This window comes from Ovis aries, chromosome 14 (genome assembly GCF_016772045.2).
Source record: "Ovis aries strain OAR_USU_Benz2616 breed Rambouillet chromosome 14, ARS-UI_Ramb_v3.0, whole genome shotgun sequence".
In the NCBI taxonomy this organism is placed as follows: domain Eukaryota; kingdom Metazoa; phylum Chordata; class Mammalia; order Artiodactyla; family Bovidae; genus Ovis; species Ovis aries.
Genome location: NC_056067.1, coordinates 24730239 through 24750736, shown reverse-complemented (window position 1 = coordinate 24750736; position 20498 = coordinate 24730239). Strand labels below are relative to the sequence as shown.

The 20498-nt window shown below is 55.3% G+C and overlaps 1 protein-coding gene across 2 annotated transcripts in view; it reads right to left on the bottom strand.

Moving 5' to 3' along the window:
- Positions 1 to 1609: 1609 nt before the first annotated feature.
- The window catches only part of CPNE2 (copine 2), a 52641-nt gene continuing 33752 nt past the window's right edge, over positions 1610 to 20498 (bottom strand). The window contains exons 11-16 of one of the 2 annotated variants that reach the window (XM_027977866.2): positions 19043 to 19176; positions 16926 to 16980; positions 12054 to 12105; positions 10482 to 10615; positions 3508 to 3744; positions 1610 to 2192 (exon numbers count right to left, since the gene is read on the bottom strand). In XM_027977866.2, coding sequence (XP_027833667.1) covers positions 2085 to 2192; positions 3508 to 3744; positions 10482 to 10615; positions 12054 to 12105; positions 16926 to 16980; positions 19043 to 19176 — 720 coding nt within the window. In that variant the 3' untranslated portion in view covers positions 1610 to 2084. Of the gene's footprint in view, positions 3745 to 10481; positions 10616 to 12053; positions 12106 to 16925; positions 16981 to 19042; positions 19177 to 20498 lie in introns of both variants that reach the window. The other variant, XM_060397961.1, reaches the window with a different exon arrangement.

The following is a 20498-nucleotide window of genomic DNA, read 5'->3' as shown; positions in this document are numbered from 1 at the left end:
TGGTCTGGTAAATTATTCGCAAGGGGCAGTGTATGGGAGAGGTCTGCATCAGAAGGTGTCTCCCCAATATACGCATCCCCTGGGGACTAAGGAGAGGATGTGGGGCTGGGAGGAGAAGGCTGTTCCACTAGAGAAGCCTCTGGTCAATCTGAACTTGAAAGATTCTCCCAGGCTGAACTGGGTACAAACTTCCCTGGATATGACATCCAGCTAGACTCACTTCAGCTACCAAATGAGGGTAAAGTCAGCAGTCGTGGGGTGTTATTTCAACCACCATGCAGTCTTGCAGCCAGCCTGAGCAAGGGCTGGGTATGAACCAGAGGTGCCAGTCTTGGGATTCTTGGCTGGTGGGCTGTGACTTCCCAAAGGTCACTGAGGCTCCCTGCAGTCCTGCGGCCCTCTCAGGAGAGGTGAAGATGTCCCTCGAGAATGTTTCAACTGACTTGGTGGCCATGGAATCAGCAGAGGCATCAGAAGCCTAGGATATACATGTCTCTCGCTTACTCCCACCAGATGGACACCGGCTCCTGAACTTACCAGGAACCTGGAGGTAGCAACATGCCTGGTGCACCATCCCGGTCTAGCGGGCCACTGCTAAGAATCGCTGACCTGGAAGAGTAGGTTTAGATGACTGACTGCCCAGTTCATTGGAGAGGAAGAGCAAATTCATTAGCAGCTTGAGCAGAAGACGGCCTTGTAGAGTCTCAGGAAGACAGTCAGTGCAGTTGAACAAGTGCAGGCTCTGGAGATGGCCAGACCTGGAGCTGCGTTCTGGCTCTGCCTCTCATAGATTCGATTAGTCTCTGCTTGTTTCCTCATCTCTGAAATGGTCATAGGCAGGGGCTAGTGGAAGCGTTCATCAAGATTATGCCTGTAATATGCTTAGTGGGGAGCTGGAAGCCTAGTGCTTAATATGAATGTCTGTTGTTGATTGCACTCAGGCCTGTGGCGTAGGGGCTGACTGGACCTCCAAGGAGGAGGTGGAGAGGAGAGAAAGATGTTATGTTGAGGAGGGAACTGGACTTCTGGGGTTTCAGAGATGCGTCACCTGGCTAGTTCCATGAGGTTGGGCCTGAGCCCAGGGTGGGGCATGCGAGAGAAACCAACGGCTGCTGTCGCTGGGACAAAAGCAACCCTGTTTAGTTAGCATCCTGAAGCCAGAGAGGCTTTCACGTGCTGTAAACCGCAGGGCGTACCCTAGTGCCTGGAGGACCTCCAGGAGAAGCAGATAGGTGGCAGCCACTGCAGTCTTGTGGTGGTGAGCAGGTTTGGGGAGACATAGGCCAGGGTGTGGACCAAGAGGGAGAAGAGCAGGGCACCATGTGTGTTGGCCGGGACAGCATGGGCTCTGCCGGGGCCCCGAAGGCCTGCGATCACTGGTGAGGGCTCATGCATTCCATCCTGCTGCAGATGTTTATTGAGCGCACACGGTGTGCCAGGCTGTATGCCAGTTTAACAGCTGTATTCTGTTTGCGTGGAATGCATGTCCCCAAGTAGAGGTGATGGTGCTGACTTCACAGGCTTGCGGAGGGGAAAGGCGTTCTCATGTTTCCTTTCCCAGATCAGTGAGCCTGTCAGGTCCCAGCTGAGGAAGGAGCTGACACAGGGACATCCAAAACTGCTTTATTACCCTGAGTATAACAAATAGAACATGGTCACAGTATAAAAAAACAGCAAGAATTAGGTGCAGGCTACCACAGAGGCACCGGGGACACGTTCCTTTGAGTCTGCAGCTAGTTACTTGGAAAAAGCCAATTATGATTGTAAAAATTTTATTCTCTTTAATAATAATTCCACTAAAATTATACAAAGTACATTCAATACTTAAGAGTGGAGAGGGTGGGGAGAGGAGGAGAGGAAGCCAGTTTGGCCTGGAAGCATCATCAGTCAACTCCAACAAAGGAAGCCCAGCTGGGCTGGAGGAAGTTGGGGGTGGAAGTCCGGTTGTAAAAAATAAAAATGTGGATCATTAAAAAAAAAAAAAAAAAAAAAGGGCCACCCACAAGGAAGCAGGGTGAGCGTGCATGTTCCTGGGGAGGGCAGGAGGCCCAGCCGGCATGCTGCTGCTGGGTGAGGGCTGGCACTCAGGCGGGCTCCGAGTTGGTGGGGGGCAGGTTTTTATGCTTGAAATACTGAACAACTTGTTGGGGCAGTTCTGCCAACACAGCTTTGGCCAAGGTCTCTTTTGCCGCCTGCAGGGTAGGGTGGAGAGTGAGGAGAGAGAAAGGATTACTGGGTGAAGTGGCCAGGCAGCTGGTAAAGAAGGTGTCCCTGGAGGAAAAGCTGGACCAGAAGACCAGAGCTGTCTAAAACTAGCATCCCTCAGTCCAGCCCAAGCCTGAAATCCCACCCTCAGCAGCGCTTTCCTTTGCCTTGACACTAAGTGTGACTCTTAACCTGAGCACTCGACGTGCCCGGGAGTAACATTTCAGGATGAATTTGTCTGTTGGAAGCTTTTGGGGGAAAGAGATGGTGGAAGCGGGCTGCACAGCCTACTCATCTTGCAAACATTTCCTGATCTCCTCCTTGGCTGGGATCAAGGGGCTGTGACTGTCTGATTCGCTGCTCATCACCCAGACACGGGCCGGGCACACCAGGAGCTTGGTTAGTGTCCATGCGGTGCCTGGATGGGCAGTGCTCAGCACTTGTCCTCAGGAAGCTCACACTCCAGAGGAAAGAACTGAACCAGCTCAGGCAAACCCACAGGGTACTGGGCAGAGAGGTGAGTACCAGTGCTTCCAGACTGGAGTGCCCAATTCTTCCTGGGACTAGCTCCCAGGACCTGAGCCACAGCACCCCAAAGTCCTTTTGGTTGAGACCAGGAGGAGAGGAACACAGTCTGCCTCTCATCAAATGAGAGGTAGGCTCCAGGCTGGCAGTACAGGGTGGTATCTGAGAGCTCCCTCTGGGGCTGCTTGTGGGCCCTGCTGCAAGGGCAGTGCCCAAGAAGTTAATGCCAGCCTCCCTGTAAGCAGACCTGGGTCCCCTGCAGAAAGACTGGAGTCAATTCTAGAAGTGTAGGAGGCCTCCAGTTCCCCCTTAGAGAAGCCCTCAGGGAGAGGAGGCCATTGTAAGGTGGGCCTTGTTTTCCACATGAAGTGAGGAGGCTGGTGAGCTATGAATCCCAGGAAAGCCCCTCGCACCTCAGGGCCTCTGCTCTCATCTCTCTCCTGGGATGCTTTGCCCCACGTGGATAATTCTGACTTGGTTCAGGGTTAGAAGGCAGGTCCTCCCGGAACCCCTATCCTGAAGCCCCAGTCTGGACTGGGCACAGCTCCCCTGAGTTGCTGAAGCAAGTGCTCAGTGACTGTCATGTAGCCTCATCTGGGGACAGGGCCTGACCTGGCCCTGGGCGCGTAGTAAACCCTCAGGAAGTATGTAGTCAATGGAACTGAGGGTAGAGGAGCCTAGGACTGGGCAGGCAATCCCAACGCCTTCAGCCTGATTATTAACTATGCTGGTTGGCGTCCTGTAACTGCCCCCTCCCCAGTCCGCGCCCACACTCACGTTGCGGAATTCTCGAAAGGGCACGAACTGCACAATATCGCGGGCTGCCTCCTCTCCCGTGTGGGATCGCAGCATGCGGCTGTCCCCGTCCAGGAACTCCATGGCTGCGAAGTCGGCGTTGCCAACGCCCACGATGATGATGGACATGGGCAGCTTGGAAGCCTGCACCACGGCGTGCCGCGTCTCCTCCATGTCACTGATGACACCGTCCGTGATGATGAGGAGGATGAAGTATTGCTGTGGGAGGGGGTCAGCAGGCACTCAGCACAGCCCAGGGCCCCTGGCTGCCCTTCCCCTCCCTCCTTTCCCACCCTCCCCAACCCCTCTGACCCCCGGAAGGAAGGCGGCGCTTCTCCCAGAGCTGCTGCCAGATCGCAGGCGCCTCCCTCCACGCTAGGGCCCTTCAGGCCTCTCTATCACAGCCGGAAGCACAGACTGCTTGCTCTCTTCCTCTGCCTTTCCCAGCTCAGGAGAATCTGAGAGCTCCAGACTCCAGGCCTGGCTCTGATAGTGGCTACACTGTGGGACTCTGGGCCACTGTCTCAACTGGCTGTGCCTCAGTTTCTTCATCTGCAGAATGGGAGTTCCCACACCTCTCAGGGACCATGCCAGCCATGTGGTAGCAGCTCAGTAATTGACAGCTGTGCCCCTGGCAGAGTGAGGTCCACAGCTGCTGGGGAAGATGCCTTCTGGCTTGTGGACTCTGAGACAAGCCTGCCCTTCTCTGCTCTACCTGCATGTGAACTCCTGTGACCCTGCTCATCCCCCATCAGCACAGCCGACCTTGTAGGAGCTAAGCAGGTCATCTAGGTCAGTGCTTCTGGGAGTGTGGGGTCTGCTGGCAACAAGCAGACTCTGGGCACACCCCAGACACAGCATCAGTCACAGTGGGGAGGGTACTGGTCTTGCAGTGGTCTTTGAATTCTACAAACTGTACCCAGGGGGAAGTCTGTCTGGTGCCAGTGTGTCACACTTGGTAACGCTCCCTATTAACAAAGAGAAGGCAGGAACCTAAGAGCTCCAGAGACAGCAGGCTCCAGGTATACCTTGACTACCACTGTGCTGCCTGATGTATTTATTTTTATTCTTACTCTCTATCCTAACTCTAACTTTTCCTGTACAGTGGGTTATAGTTTCTTTATAAAATTAAGTGAAAAAAATACTGAATAATAATTAGTGTAGGTGACAGGTGGCCATAGCACAGACTGTGGAGATGGGGGGGTGAGTAAATGAAGTTCCGGAAAGCTCACTGGATGATCTCTGGGCAGAAGCCCCAGGACTCCCAGCTGCCTGAGATCTCATCTTCAACTTGGGCTCTGTGCCTGGCCCCAGTCTTCCCCATCCATAAAATGAACAGAAAAGCCCCTGTGGTCTTAATAGTCTCTGTTTAGGGCTTCTGCCTTTTTGTCTGACCCTTCTGATTCTTAGGAGAGGCAATGTGGACCCAGAATAGTCAAGGTCATAGAGGTAAAAAGGACAGAACCAAGCCAGCTCCCAAGTCAGCATCTGGTGACCTTCTCACTCAGCAAAGCCGTTCACTGCCTGGGAAACAAATGGAGACCACAGGTTCAGCCATAAAAGATTCCTTACTCTCCTGCCTGTCCCCCAGGCACAGCTGTGGAAGGCAGGAATGAACCACACGGAGGTATGGACCCCATCCTAAGCCCCAACCCCCAACAGTAATCCAACTTCTGCACTGTGCCTTTAAGAGACTGATCACTTGGCTAAGGATGGATACCTGTTGCTATGGAGATGGCAGCCTCTCCTTGTAGTGGAGGCTGCTGCTGCCAGTCCCCATTCCTCTGGTTGGGGGTCACCTCATAAGCCCTTCCAGACTCGTCCCCTCACAGCCCACTGTCATCCCAGCCAGCCACTTTGTGGTCCTCTAACCCCACTGCTATCCTACCACAAATGGTCCAGGACAGTATTCCTGGGGTACCTAAGTTGGCAGGAGAAGACTGGCAATGAGGGCAGAAAAGAACACTTGGCCTTGGGTGACAGGCTTCTCCTCTCAGCGAGTGGGGCTGGTTTCCAAGCCCCATCCAGCTCAGACCACAGTCTCCCACCCTGCTCCTGACACGGCCCTCTTGACTCTTCCCTTTCAGCCAGCCGTGTGTCTGCACTTGGAGACTTGGAGCATGCAGGCCAGGGTTCCTGCAGAACTGTAGGCACCAACTAAAAGGCTGAGTCATGGTGGCAGTGACCACACCCTCCCTGTCACCCTCACACTGGGATTCTCCTTTTGGAGATGGGGAGACAGGCTGAGGGGGTCACTGACTTGCTCAAGGACTCAGCCAGGAAGGGCATAGTTGAGGTTCAAGCCCAAGCCTGGGGCTCTTGCCACAGTGCTATCATAGGTGGCCTGTAGCTGTCTCTCCAATAGTGGGGACTGGCAGGGCAAAGGTTTCTGCCCCCTCTCCCCTAGCACCCCAGTGTCAGGAGGCCTGAATATCCAGAACAGCCGCCTAGGGCAGGGCCCAGAGGCATGGCACGGGACTTCCAACCCTCACTCCTGTGCACCAGCCAGACACCCACAGTGCCCACACCTATGTGCCCAGCCTCAGCATCTGTGCAGCTGGGCCTGCCGGGGAACAGCCTGGGCCAGCCTTGGCACTGGAAATGCCGCTGACAAGTCCTGGGCTTCATGCCCGTCCCAAGCAAAAATGAGGTTGTCCAGGAGCCTGAAAGTCTACTGCAACCCCAGGGGTCCACGATCCCATCCCTAAGACATCAAAGGAGAGATGGGAAGGATGCTGTGGAAGGGGAGAAAGAAGGGAGGAATCAGGCAGGAGGAGGTGGGCGGGGCCTCTGCTGTCCCCACAGACAGTCCTGGTCTCCCCTACCCTAAGCTTTCCCACCTCCGTGCCTTTCCTGGTTTACCTCCTGCCTGGGAACTCTCCCCAGCCACAGCGCCGAGACTCCCTGGAGGCCTGAGCTCTGCTTCCACTGCCAGTGACTACCCCCTGGGGAGGGCTCCTCTGGACACACCTCCCTGCCCCGCCTCGCACCCTAAGAGCTCCTCAGGGCAGCCCCTCCCCACAGGCCTTCGGTATCTCATGGGCCTGGCACCCTGTGCGTGCTCCATAAACAGGACCAGCTGCCACCAGGTCAAACCCAGATCCCCAACACATGACAAAGATGGAGTGTATCTTGCCCTTACCCAAGAGGCTTTCAGTTTTCTCAGGCTGTGAGTAGCCACTTCCCCCAGCACATTTAACGTGTGACTTGATTTATATGAAACTGACTTGACCACAGAATTCCAGGCAGAGTCCGGGAAAGTTGCACTCATTCCTCCCTAGCTTACTTCTGAGAAGTTGGCAGCTGAGGGCCCTAGGGAGTGGAGGGAGAGCCCCAGGGTGCTGACTGCTTCCAGATTGCAACCCCCCCGCCCCTCACCATTAGGACACTGGTTGCCTAGGCAGCCAACCAACAACGGACCATGGATGGGAAGGCCCAGGGCAGAGGGGAGGATGAGGAGCGCTCCACAGTAAGAACCCTGTAGCCCCACCCAAATTTAGTATCTTTCAGTGACTGTCAGTGCCCTCAAGAGAAAGTCCAGGTTCCTCACTAGCTTAGAAGGCATCTCTGGGACCTGGCCTACCTTTCAACCTTACCCCCACCCACCCCTCTTACATCACACCCCTTCCTTCAGTTACGCCACACACCACACCTCCAAGCCTTTGCCCTATTCTGTTCCCTCTGCCTGGGACACTCCACATACACACACACACACCCTTTGTGAGACCAACCCTTAAGCAGCCTCCAAGTCTCAGTTTGGACATCACTTCTCGAGGAAGCCAGCTCTGAGCCCTCTGTCTGGGGTAGGTGCCACCTTTATAATCCTGTGCTTCTGCCATCACAGGTTTAATCGGTTGGCATTACAGCTGCTGTCTCCTGGCCCAGCTCCCCACTAGACCACCGGCCCTGGAAGGGCAGAGGCCACGGCCTGGGATCATGGTCTCCCCAGTGCTGGACAGAAACACACACTGTAGAACTGAGCTGTGTGAATGAATGGGAGAGCGCGGAGAGATGCTTCCGCCACCTGCTCTTGATTTCCTGTGCGTGGGTGTTCGTGCATGTTCGTGTGCCGGGGACAGGGAGGATGAAGCCACACCAAGTGTTTCCCAAACAGCGGCTGTTCAAAAGCATCAGGTAATGCACAGATCACTTCCTTTCGCTTTAGGCCTAAATGAGCTCAGCATCACCAACTGCCGGCCCAAGAGGTGTCCTCAGAAGATTCCCCAACCCACGTTGATTAGGGGCTGTCAAGCGCCAGGCTCTGCTGAGCAGTTTGGATGCCGATCTGCTTGGATCCTTGCAGTGCTTCCCGTAGGCAGGCAGCGTTCCATCATCCCCGTCGTACAGGTGAGAAAACCGAAGTTCGGAGAGCTTAAGCAACTGCTCTGGGTCCCACTGTGAGGAAGTAGGGGAGCTGGGATGTAACCCAGGTCAGTGGGCCCCCAGAGCTTGAGGCTGAACCATCAGGCAGCCCCACCTTCGGTGCAGTGATATGGACAGAGTGAAGGCAGGAGGTCTTCTTGGACAGCAGAGTGGGAGGGGCCTCTTGCAGCCCAGAGATGCTGGCCCGAGGTCACACCTAGGGTGGGTGACATGCTTCCCCAGGGTGAGGGAGCCAGGGTTGGAAGGACTTGGTCATGACGAAAGGGGCTGGGGTATTGTGAGGATTAGGACTGGTCAGGATTAAGACTGGCTCAGAGCAAGGGCCAAGCTCTTCCCTGTGAGGGCCCTCGGCAGCTGTTCCCCAGAACACAAAGACGCCTTCCTGGCAATCCCCAGGGCCCAAGCCTCTCCAGACTGAGGCTCTAGCGGGTACTGGCCCCCTTCTCCTCAGGACCTCCGCTCCTGCCCCTGCTTGGCAGCTGAAAGAGCCCAAGAAGAACCCTGGGCTCCATTCCTGCTCCATCCCATTTTTTACGCTTAAACAAGAATGCAGGCCATTCTTCCATCCCTCTGAAAGTGAGTCCAGGCAGATAAAAGACTAGGCGGGACAGCAGCCTCGGCAGCAGCAGGCATCCAAACGGTGTGTAAGGTGAGGGGCTGCCCTCCCTCTGCCCTCTCCAATTCTAACCCAGGAACATAAAAAAAGCAACTCGTAGGTCCTCCCCAGTTACCTCCCACTCAAGTGGGCTTACTTGTCCCGTTTCATAAAGGAAACAGGCTCAGAGCCATCAGCTGCTGCCACCAAGGCCAGGACTAGAGCAGGTCATGCTCCCTGGAGCAGAAACGACCGGGACCACCTTCCTTCGAACCGACCTCGTGCAGTGACCTCCCTCCTGTCCCCTCTGCCTGGGGGCTCTTCCCAGAACCCTCTGCCGCCTTTCCTCATTCTCAAGCCTCACTGGTTGCCAGCTGGTGTGTTATCACATTTTAATCCTAATACCACCACCTCAAGGTAGGTCCTATTACTATTCCCATGGTACACACGAGGCTCAGAGAGGGTAAGTGATTTACCCAGGTCACACAGTGATGAACAGGCAGGGGCAGGATTCACGCCCTGGCAGGCTGACCCCAGGACCCCCTTTCCCGCAGACCCTCTGCTGCCTCCCAGTCAGTCAGACCATGTGCTGCTGTCCTGTCCCCCCCAGACTGACCGGTGTCGTCTTCTCTCATAACCTCCCCTCCGTCTTCGGGAAATCAACCTCTACCTCCTAGGCAGGTGCCTCCCTCCTCCAGGCAGTCCGAATTGGACCTGGTCCCTTTCCCTTTGAGAGAGGCCCTGGCTGAGTCACCTCCTCCCAGCTCCTCGTGCAGTGCACAGCACACGACTGGGGCCAACTTAAATCCATCCATTCCCGAACACGAGTGTCTGCCGCAGCATAGGCCCCGGAGTAGATGAGAGACCACACACACACACTGCGCGGCCCCACAGGGCTGAGGGTCCAATGCGGGAGACACACCATAAACAGAAACGCAGAGTGTGTGAAGGAGATGTTGCCGCCACCATCAGAGTCAAGACAGGAATAAACAGAAGGCGGGAGAGAGGCTCAAGTGAGTGTTCAGGGAAGGAGCAGTGGAGGGGACGCTGAGGGATGGAACGGAGCCAGCGTCAGGAAGAACCTCCAGGCAGAGGAGACAGCAGAACAAAGGATCTGCTGGCAGACAAGCTGCTGTCTCTGAGGGGCAGGAACAAGGTGGAGGTGGGATGGTCACCGCAAGTGAAGAAAGGGGCATGGGCCCGCGGGGACCAGGGAGAGGTGGCAGTGGCCAGGGCCGCGGGGCAGCCGGCGAGTGGAGGCAGAGTGGAAAGGGCAGTCAGCAGAGACTGCAGCACCTGTGCAGCAAACCCTTTCCTTCCAGAGGAGAAGGAAGCCTCCTTCCGCCGAGGGCTGGGACTGTGGCAGGGGCTCAGGGACCTGGTCAGGTGGGAATTGGACCCATGCCTCAATCACAGTCCAGGTTCCACCACCCCAAAGCGGGTGCCGGTTCCCAGTCTTGGCTCACCCTACTTGTGGCAAAAGACCCCACAACTCACGTCACAAGCCCTGGTGGACGGCAGGGGAGGGAGACTTGGTGACCCCAACACTGGCACTGGGAAGGAGAGCGGCTGGGATGCACAATGCCCAGGACAGCTATTTGCCATATATTCCAGATGCCACACGGCAGCCCTGTCACTGACCGCCAGACCTGGGCCAGACAGTGCCAAAGCCCTCAGTGTGAGATGGGAGCTGCAGGGACCCCAGGCCCAGGTTTCCCTCTGCCCATGAAGGCACTTCCCAGTAATCGCAACCCTATTTTCTGCTAAGCACAAACAACGGAATGGCTCTCTGTCCTGCAGTCTGTGCTCGAGGAAGCCAGAACCAAGGCAAGCTTGCCCCAAACCCCTTCCATCCCTGCAGGTAAACTAAAAGTGGAGAGACACCGGGCTCACCTAGGATCTTAGGACACGGAGAGGCAGAACACCCAGCTGGTGCCTGCCCCACCCTGCACATCCACACCACTGGTCACCTACTCACCGTGGCTGTCTGCTGCTGCGTGGCTTGGGCTGCAAACCGGGCCACATGGTTGACAATGGGAGAGAAATTGGTGGGGCCATAGAAGCGGATGTGGGGCAGGCAAGCCGAATATGCCTGGGCGATGCCGTCCACACCTGCCTCAGGGAGAAGAGGAGGCTCTGCATCAGCCTGGTCCTCCCTGACCCTGCACCCACTCCCTGCTGCCCCCACCTGCCGGGCCCTGGGGTACTGGAAGCTCCCAGAGAGCAGTTCCAGGGTGGATAAAGAGCCCTGAACATGGAGTCTGACCTGAGTTCCAATCCTGCCTTTACCACTTCTTAGTCATGGGGCCTGGAGGAAGGTACTTAAATCTTTCTGATCCCGTCAAAGGGGCTGGTAATCTCCACTCTTGGGAAGCTGGCAGGAGGGGGTCTAGCAGGCTCCTGTAGTGACACTCTGGGGTCCCAGGGAACCATCTGGGGGTCCATTTTGCATATGCCATGGCTTCTCAGCGTTGGTGAGGGGACTAAGGTTTGCACAGCCCTGCAGACAGAAGGTGCTCTGTCAATAGCTGCCATTACAAGCCTAAGAATACTGCCTGCCCTGCCATCCTGTCCAGAAGGCCTCTGGCCAGAGATGAGGTAAATGGACAGAATGTCTCTGCTCTAAACCAGACAGACCCCAACTGGAGGACAGGACCACACTTCCAGCCAACAGAGGCCCATGGCTTCTGAGTCACAGCATCATCCCTAAGGTGGTGACCTGATGCAGTCCCCTCCCAAATACAAACCTGACCTAGCTTCAGGGATCCCCAGGGAAGGCAGATGCTACATCTGAAGCCAGCTGAGGCTAGAAGCTCTCATGGGGTCAGGGACCACCCTCTTCCAAACCCCTTCTCTTTCACTTTTTTTTTTTAAAAATCAAACATATTTATTTAATGCCTACAATAGGCAAGGTCTTCTTGTGGGTGCTATGGTTTAGTTGGTAAGTCATGTCCGACTCTTGCGACCCCATGAACTGTAACCTGCCAGGCCCTTCTGCCCATGGGATTCTCCAGGCAAGAATACTGGAGTGGGTTGCCATCTTCTCCTTTCACTGACTCTGGAAGGCTCAGAAATCCTCTGAGGCCTGGGGTGGGGAGAGCACAGATACCACGCTCGCTGCCTGCCGCTCCCTCTTGCCCAGCACCCCTGCCCAGGTGGGGCAGGACAAGGCTGGGCTCTTCCCACGAGGGCAGGAGGCAGGGGAGAGGCAGGTGTGTAATTTGCTGCCCTTACTTCCTCCTGATCTACACAGGGCTTCCTGTCAACACTTCCCTTTATTCTCACCCGACTCCTCAGTGAGGTGAGCTCCCTCCCCTGGGGCAGGTGAAGTGGCACAGGCCCAGTGGGGTGCACTGACCTCTCCAACTCACAGCCAGGAAAGGGCACAGCTGGCCCTGAATGCCAGGCCACCTGACTCCAAATTCCAGCTTCTCCCCATCTGCCATCCTGAGCAAGTGTGATGGGGAGAGGGGCGAAATACAGAAAGCTGTATTCCACCCCTCTCTCCACCCAGGGAGACCAGGGCTGATGCAGGGGGCTTGACACTCACCCGAGCAGAAGGGGTTGGTGGGGTTGAAGTTGATCGCAAACTCATGGGAGACCTGAAATGCAGAGAAAATAGTGAGTCAGAGCCTCCTGGCCTATACCTGGACCCAGGCAGGCTCACCCGCTGCCAAGAAAGACTCCCTCTGAGGGAGACTGGCTCTTTGCTGCCTGACCCCAGGTCAAGGCTGTGATACCCCACTGCATCTGCTTTCACCCCTATTGCTGGCTCTGAGTGACCACGAGGCCCAACCACCTCCACTTCATAAACAGAAGAAACTGACACCCTTCTCTCAGTCGTGTCCGACTGTTTGCAACCCTGTGGACTACATCCTGCCAGGCTCCTCTGTCCATGGGATTTTCCAGGCAAGAATACTAGAGCAGGTTGCCATTTCCTACTCCAGGGGATATTCCCGACCCAGGGATTGAACCCATGTCTCTTGTATCTCCTGCACTGGCAAGCAGATTCTTTACCACTGCGCCACCTGGGAAACCCCCAGATCCTTCTACACCACCGCGATCTCTTCTGGGGGGCCAGGGCTGTCTCTGCCTCCTTGCCCAACTCAAGAAGCCCTGAATAGGCAGAGATGTGTCTGAGGGTGACGGGTTCAAGGAGCAGCTGGAGCACTCCTTCGCCACCTGCTTTCACGGTAGACTTTCACATAACTAGAATTCCCCTTCTTCAGGCCTCGAAGGCCTTCCCCCATCTCACTAATAAGCACGAGTGCTTGGAAGAAAGCCCACCTTATGCCAGCAACCCAAGCTGGGGCTTAGCTGAAAACCCACACAGAGCAGGACCTGGGGATCGGGAAACGTAATGGGGCCAGAAGGGCAGGGAGTAGAGAGCTCTGTCCCGGTTCCTGCAGACCCAGCTCCGAGCCTGGGAGGGTCACCAAAGTGACCCTGCACACTCCCAGAAGCCACGGGCCCGCACAGGGACCCATAACCAGGCCCCATTCAGGGCTGTGCGTAAGACTGCGGTGGCTGCAGAACCCAGGAGCCCAGGAGGCCCAGAGCTCAGGTGGACGTTAGGGTCTGCCTTCTCTCCCTGCCACTGTCTCCCAGCCAGAGACCCCACACAGCCCTTTCCCTGAGAACTGGGTGCTTTAGCCCATGTCCAGCCCCTTGCCAGCAGTCCCCTCACTCGTTCTTCACAACAATCCAGAGAAAGGTCTGGTGTCACCCCCGTCACAGATGTAAAACTGAGACAAAATGGACCAGATGACCCCATGGTCTCACATCTACCGAAGAGGAGTGCTGGGACCAGAACTGAAGTCTGGCTGTCGCCTGCGCTCGTATAAACTCACTAACCTGAGTATAAATAGGAGGGTGAAGAAATGCCTGGGGGAAGGGACCACCGCCTTCAGCTGCTGGAGGAATGTTCCAGTCCAGACACAAAGAACTCCAAATACTGTAGCTCTGAGACACTACAGTGAGGGTGTTGGAAGCCCCTGCCAAGTCCAACATCCCCACTTCACAAGTAAACTAACTGAGGCCCAGAGGTACCAAGACCACACAGCAGAAGAGACCCGAAGCCTAGGATCCCCAAGCCGGGTAAAAGGGTTGGTTGGATCTCTGACCTTGCAGAGCCCTCCTGGACCAAGGTGGGAGGGGAATCCAACCCAGCACCGCCGCCTGTCTGCTAGCCTGAGCAGCAGACCCCGGCCCGTTCAGGGGAATGGGCTCTTCTGTTCTTTGCCCCCCCTCAGCCCTAAGTGCCTGGCATGGAGCCATTCCCCTGATGTCCCTCCTGGGCCCTTCCCCTGCCCAGGGGCCCTCTTCACCCTGTCCCCAGCCTGGGCTCCAGGTGTGGGGGGTTGGAGGTCCTTGTTGCCATGGAAACTTCATGAGCCTCTACAGAGATTAAGAGGGGGGCTTGTACAGAAGGGGGCTGAGAGAGGAAAATGGTTGCCAGGGAAACAAGTCTCCCTTGGGCTGGCTTCCTGCAAAATCAGATTTTAGGAGATTTTAGAGACCAAGGGGGAAAAGCCCCCTCCTGACAGGAATGGATTAATATTCCATTTTCTCAGCCACCCACATTCTTCATTCCCTATTCTTTTCCTCTATTTAGGGGAGAGTAGGGCCTTTGGTCAAATGGGTGGGGCTGTGGGAGATCACCCATCTACTCTGGATGCCTCTCAGGTCACCTGTTCCACCCAGCAGCTCCATTTCACAGGTGGAACAACTGAGGTTCAGAGAAGCCCAAGGAATGCCCAGGTCACATGACTGAGCCAGAGCTAGAGCAGAGCCAGGACCGGATCCAGGGGATAAGAGTTCATGCTACCTGTGGCAGCCCAGCCCCCTCCCACACTTGCTGCCCTGGTTTGCCTGAGAAATGTCAACAAACATGACAAGCTTCTTGGAGGCCACCTCAAGCTGATTAGGAGCCCCTGGGGACTGGCCAGCCACAGAGCTTTGTTCTGGGACTCTACTGCCTTCTGATGGTCAATGGTTCCATTGTCCCCACCTGGCTGGGCACAGCCCATGGTCCTGAGTTACTTCAGAGGCCATTCCCTCTGGTCCTGGCAGGGCAGTGTGTTGGGGCCACATAGGGGGTTGAAAGGACCTCAGTGATCATCCTCCCTGAGCCTCAGTTTTCCTCATCTGTAAAGTAGGAAGAGTCCTAAACTGTGCTCTTTCCCACTCCGGGCCTTTTTGCACAGGCCAATCCTTTGGCCTAATCCCTTTCTTCACCTAACTCTGGCTCGTCCTGAAAGGTCAGTCCCTCCACCTCTACCCAGGACAGGGGTCTTCTCTGTGCTCACCTGGACCAGACCCAGGCAGGGACTGAGGTCCTGAGGGCAGACCACTCACTGAGTCACATGCTTCTTCTAGCTCCTTCCAACCTCCCACTCGGAGAACCAACACCTCTGTCTGCTCAGGCCACCAGGCCCCAAATTTACGGTCCACAGTCACATACTGCACACTGTGTGTGCCTGGAGCCCGACACAGCAAGAAGGAAGCCAAGAGCCTCCCCTGAGCATTCAGCCTCCCCGAGACAATGAGAAAACCAGCACAGAGTGCCCACAAAGTGCTGGAGGACAACGCCAGGGCGGGCAGGAGAGGCCTGAGGAAGTCTTCCTAGAGGAGATGACCTCTAGGCTATGAAGCAGCATGGGAAGTCAGTGAAAGGGGGCAAAGGCCAGGGGAAGACCACATGCCAAGGCCCTGAGGTGGGAACCAACCAAAGAAGGTTCACGTGGCAGGGCACGGCAAGTTAGCTGAGAGGGAAGGTAAGGGGCTGGGAGGCAGGCCTGGCCAGCTCCAGCAGCAAGGGGAGGAGGGGAGAGCATTGCCCTTTCCACGCCTCGCCCCAGCAGCCCTCCTGGCACTGCTGGGCACTCCGGCCTGGCCACGCCCACCCTCCCCAGAGTTGCCCTGTGACATTTCCAAGGAGGCTTTTGCACAAGAAAACATCTCATTCAGCCAGAGTTCTTTGAAAGCTGGCTGGTGTCCTAGCAACGAGCTCATGCCAGGCCTGGCCGCGCCGGCCTGCCCTCCCCCCAGCGGCATCACTGTGTCTGCTCAGAGGCCCAGCTTTGGCCCCACAGTATCCTGTCCCCTGCCACATGATGGCCAGCATGCCACAGAGCCACTCCCTGAAGTCCTAGCTGAAAACTGCCCTCCCAGGAGAGGACGAGAGGGGAATACTCAGTGGAAACAGCACATGGTACAGGATGACAGGCAAGAGAGGGCACTGGCTGAGACATAATGTAGATTTAGGAGCCCTCTGTGCTCACACCCCCAGGCTTCTTATCAGAAAGGTAGCACATTCTGAGAACAGATTTGAGAGTCCACCTGCCCAGCTGGAATTCAGGCTTTCTGCTATGAAGACGTCCTGGGACAAGTCACTGAGCCTCTGTTGTTTTTTACCAGTGACGGATAATGCCCCTCTCTCCATCCCTCCATTCTGCCCAGCATCACCCAGACAGCTCCCACTCAGCAGCCAGAGTGGGCCTTCAGAGTGCCAGCAGCACGTAGACCCACTCATGGCTTGCTGCATGCCTGGCTCCCCACCTCTTCAGCCGCATCTCTATCCTGCCCATCTTTAATGGAGAGTTCACCACGCCCACCTTCTTTCAGTTTCTCCAACTCACCCTGCTCCCTCTATCTCCCAGACTTCGCACAGGCTCTTCTCTCTGCCCTGAACACTCTACCTGCCACACCACCACCTCAAGTCACTCTGCAAATTCCTACTCTCCCTTCCCTTCTTGGTTTAGACCATGCCTCCTCCAGGAAGCCTTCCCTGATACCCCCAGGCCAGGTCGGGGCCCTCCTCTAGGGACTGCTGCCCCATCTCGGCACTGATGACACTGCCTGTCTTTCGGGCTGCCAGACAGAGTATACAATGCCCAGTTCAATTTGAATTTCAGGTATATAATGGATAATTTTTTATTATAAGTATGTCCTAGGCAATATTTGTTGTTGTTTTACTCTGCAAACCCATGGATTGTAACCCGCCAGGCTCCTCTGTCCAGGGGGTTTCCTAGGCAAGAATACTGGAGTGGGTAGCCAATCTCTACTCCAAGGGATCTTCCTGACCAGGGATTGAACCTCTATCTCCTGCATTAACAGGTGGGTTCTTTACTGCTGAGCCACCAGGGAAGCCCTAGGCAGTATAAAGGCCATACTTAACCTATTTATCTGACAGTATCTTCCCCTACATGACTGGATGCCAGGGAGTAGATAGGATAACTTATTCCCTGCTCTAGCTCTACTACCTGTGTGAGGTTCAGGATGAGAAATGAGTGTGGGTTTGGGATAAACATGAGAAGGCAGGGAAGCTAGGCCCCAGCCCAGCCTTTCCAAGGCAGATTCCAGAGAGGCCATACACAAAAACCTCATCTCAGCCAAAAGGAAACAATCTGGCTCCACTTACCTTCCAGTCTGGGGGTAACTGTGCCCCAAAGCCCAGAGCTGGAAACATCTTATCACTAATCAGAGAAAGGAGAAGAAAAAAAAATTACTGTGAGACAACCAGGCAGGGGCCTCCTCTGCCCATGCTCACCCTCCCCAACCCCTCGCCAGGGCTGGGCCCACAGTGCTGTGCACACTTCCACAGACCAAAAAAAAAAAAAAAAAAAGCTCACCGCCTCTAGAAAAAGCTCTGTTTGAATGATCTCCAAACCCACTTCCGCGTATCTGGTGAATTAGAGTCTTCACCCCCATCTACACCTATGGCAGACATTGCTAATCAATCACAGCACTTCTAACCAATGGGCCTGAGTGCCTTGTCGAGATCCTTCTCAAACTGGGACCTTAGAGACCACTAAACCACAGTCACGAAGCAACTGAAATGTACTGGCTGTCTCTTTGCCTCCCTTTTATGACTGGGAAAAATTCTAAAGTGAAAACACTGGCTTGGCATTCAAGACCTTTTCTCACCTCTTCCAAGAGTCTAGTCTCTTCTACCAGCCCTCCTTCATTCCCCACTCCCGGTCACTGGCTACTCGCTCTTCCCTAAACACATAGGGGAACTATGTTTAGGTTTCAACTTCAGCCCTGTTGCACCCCTTCTTGAAATACCTCTCCCCAATCTCTTCCCTGTGGCAAATTCCTACTCATCCTCTAAGGCCCAATTCAAATGGCCCCATCTCTCTGTGGGTTTCCCTGAGACCCCAGGCTGCCTCCCTCTTTGGTGCGCCCATAGCTCCTGTCTCACACATAAACTGGTCTCTGGGAACTGCAGTGATTTCCTGTTTTCTTCCTGGAGTGGGAACTCCCTGAGCACAGGGACCATGTCTCATTTGTTCATTCAGCATGCATTTACTGAGGAAACCTGTGGCTGCCATGTGGAGAACAAACTGTCGGGGGCTAGGGCAGAAGCAGGGAGACCAGTGAGGGGGCTGCTGACTCAGTCACTCTGGGCAGGAGGTGATGGTGGCTCAAACAGGCTGGTGGCCACGGATCGGGGAGAAGAGGTTGGATTCAAGTACGTTACAAAAGGATTTCCTGAAGGAATGATGGGGGAGGTGAGGGAAATAAAGGAAGCAAAGGGTTTTCAGTGAGTGGCACAGGTGTCCAGTTGCGTCTGAATGCCCATGAGACAGCCCAGCGAATACAAGGGTCTGGGCAGATGGGTACAAGGGCCTCTGGAGCGGCAGTGGTAGGCTTCCCCACCCAAAATGCAGGTGGGGACTTCCACCTCCCTTGCGCTGCTTGCTGTACCTCTCTCAATGTGGCCTGGGGTCACAGCCACCGCTTAGACCCTGAGCTCCTGGGAGTCAGAAGCTGGTCCTCAGGGTGCCTCTCTCAAGAAGGCCAAGTGCAGACAGACTTCCCAAGCCTGCTCTTGCGCCTGCCAAATCTCAAGGACCCACTTCCCACGTATTGGCCTCCTGGTCATTCCACCCTCTCACCTGGACATTCCGACAAACACCATCTGTGAAAATGATACCATGACCCTCAAGCGACTTCTGGATCCTCCAAGGCCCTCTTGACTTTGCATGTGGCCCATCCTGTCAGTGGTCACACTCTCTATACAGCTCTCCTTCACTGACTCTCCACTGTCCTCCCAACCAAAGATCCCTAGGAAGCGTGGTCACGGGCTGAGGGCCCATGCAGGCGGGCTGCCCCTCTGAAGTTTCCCACAGGAGTGAGACTGTTAGGCCATTACGGGGCAGGTGCAGGAATCGGAATGTCTTGGGTTCCAGTTCCCTGATATGTGTGATAAATTCTCTCCCCACACTCTAGGCCTGCTCTTCTCCAGCTCTAACAGTGAAGGTTGCAGCAAGAGCAGATGAGTTTCATTTTCTGTCTTGACTCATTTTCTTACTGGCTACGTGGTGTACGGTGTGGAGAAGGATCTCAGGATGGAGCTAGAACCAGCTGGTAAGAAATCAGCAGTTGATTAGCAATGTCTGCCACAGGACATGCATGTCCTGAGCTACCCATCCCTAGGTTTGATGATCTCTGGGTCCCTTCTAGCTTTGACAACTGAGCTTCCTAGAATGGACGGAGCCCAAGCCGACCATCACAGGCCCTTCATAAGCATACCTGTCATAGTCCTGAATGATCTGCCCAACCGCCCAGATGGCCGACAAATATTCGTTGGTGCCCATGGGGTTGATATAGTGCAAAGAGGAAGGGTCGAGGGGATTTCCATTGGAGGCTGTGAAGTCTATCCCAACCTGCAGGAAAAGGCCAGAGACCCCAGCTCCCTATCCTGCCTCCAGGGAACAGAGAGGCTGATGAAACATGGGAAGTCCCATTCATCACCCCACCCTGACCCCCCTTCCATAAGATGGTCCCAAACCTGGAAACTGACCATGTCACTCCTCTGGCTCTAATGCCATCTATGGCTCTCTATTGCCAGAGCATAAAGTCTACCGCCTAGATGTGATATAAAACCAACCTACAGCCCCAACCCTTTTCCCTGTCACAGTTCCGTTTCCAGGCCTTCATTCATGAGGTTCCCTCTACCTGAAGAGCCAGGCCATTTTTTCATTCTCCTCCAATTTTCAGGCCCAATTCAGATGCCACTGCCCCACTGAAGCCTTCCCAGACACCTCGCCCCCACACCAGGCCATCTACCCATTGTCCCTCAGATCTCCAAGGGGCACCAGGACCTGGGGCAATGCCTGCACATCTAGTCACAATGGATGCTCACTGCAGGTAAGATGCATGGTCCCAGAGCCAGGTCCACAGCGGGGCACAGAGCACCAGGCAGGTGCCCCACATGGACTGAGACTGGCGGATGGGCAGGATACTGAGCTCCACCTGCTCTCTCAGCCCTAAGGGTTTCCAACCCAGCCTCTGGATGGGAGCAAGAAGGGGTGGGCAAGGCTGCCCAGCCAGAGAGAGACCCAGGGCATGAGATGGCCACTTGAGGACTCAGGCACAGCCTGGAGCCTGGCACACAGAAGGTGCTCGATATCGTCTGCTGAGTGAACACAGGAGAAATAGCAGGGCCTGGCCTCTCTGCGGGGTAGGGGGGCTGTAACAACTAGCAGGGTTACAGGTCAACAAGACCAATCTCCTGCCTCCTAAGAGTCCTGCAGATGACTTCCAGCCCCCATGGGGTCTAGAGGTGGTGATGGGAGGGCGGGGAGGCTAGGTGGGAAGTGGGCAGAGTGTAGGACCCCTGCAGGTTCTCCCCTGGTCCCGAGCCTTCCCTTTGGGTGAGGAATGGGACAAGTCTGGGGCATACACTCCAGGCCACCGACAGAGTGACCACTCATTCTCTCAGTGAGTATTTACTAAGCATGTGCTACATGCTGGGTACTGAGTGATACCTCAAGGGTGGAGAGGAAACAAAACAGCAGCCCCGCACTCAGGACACTCAGTCACTAGTGGGGCAGGGACAGTGAAATATACTTGAGAATCCACTGCAGGGGGTGTGGGTTTGATCCCTGGTCGGGGGACTAAGATCCCACATGCCACATGGTGTGGCCGAAAAGTAAGAAAATTTTTTAAAAATACTTGAGAAAATTTCAGAGTGGCATGTGTCCTG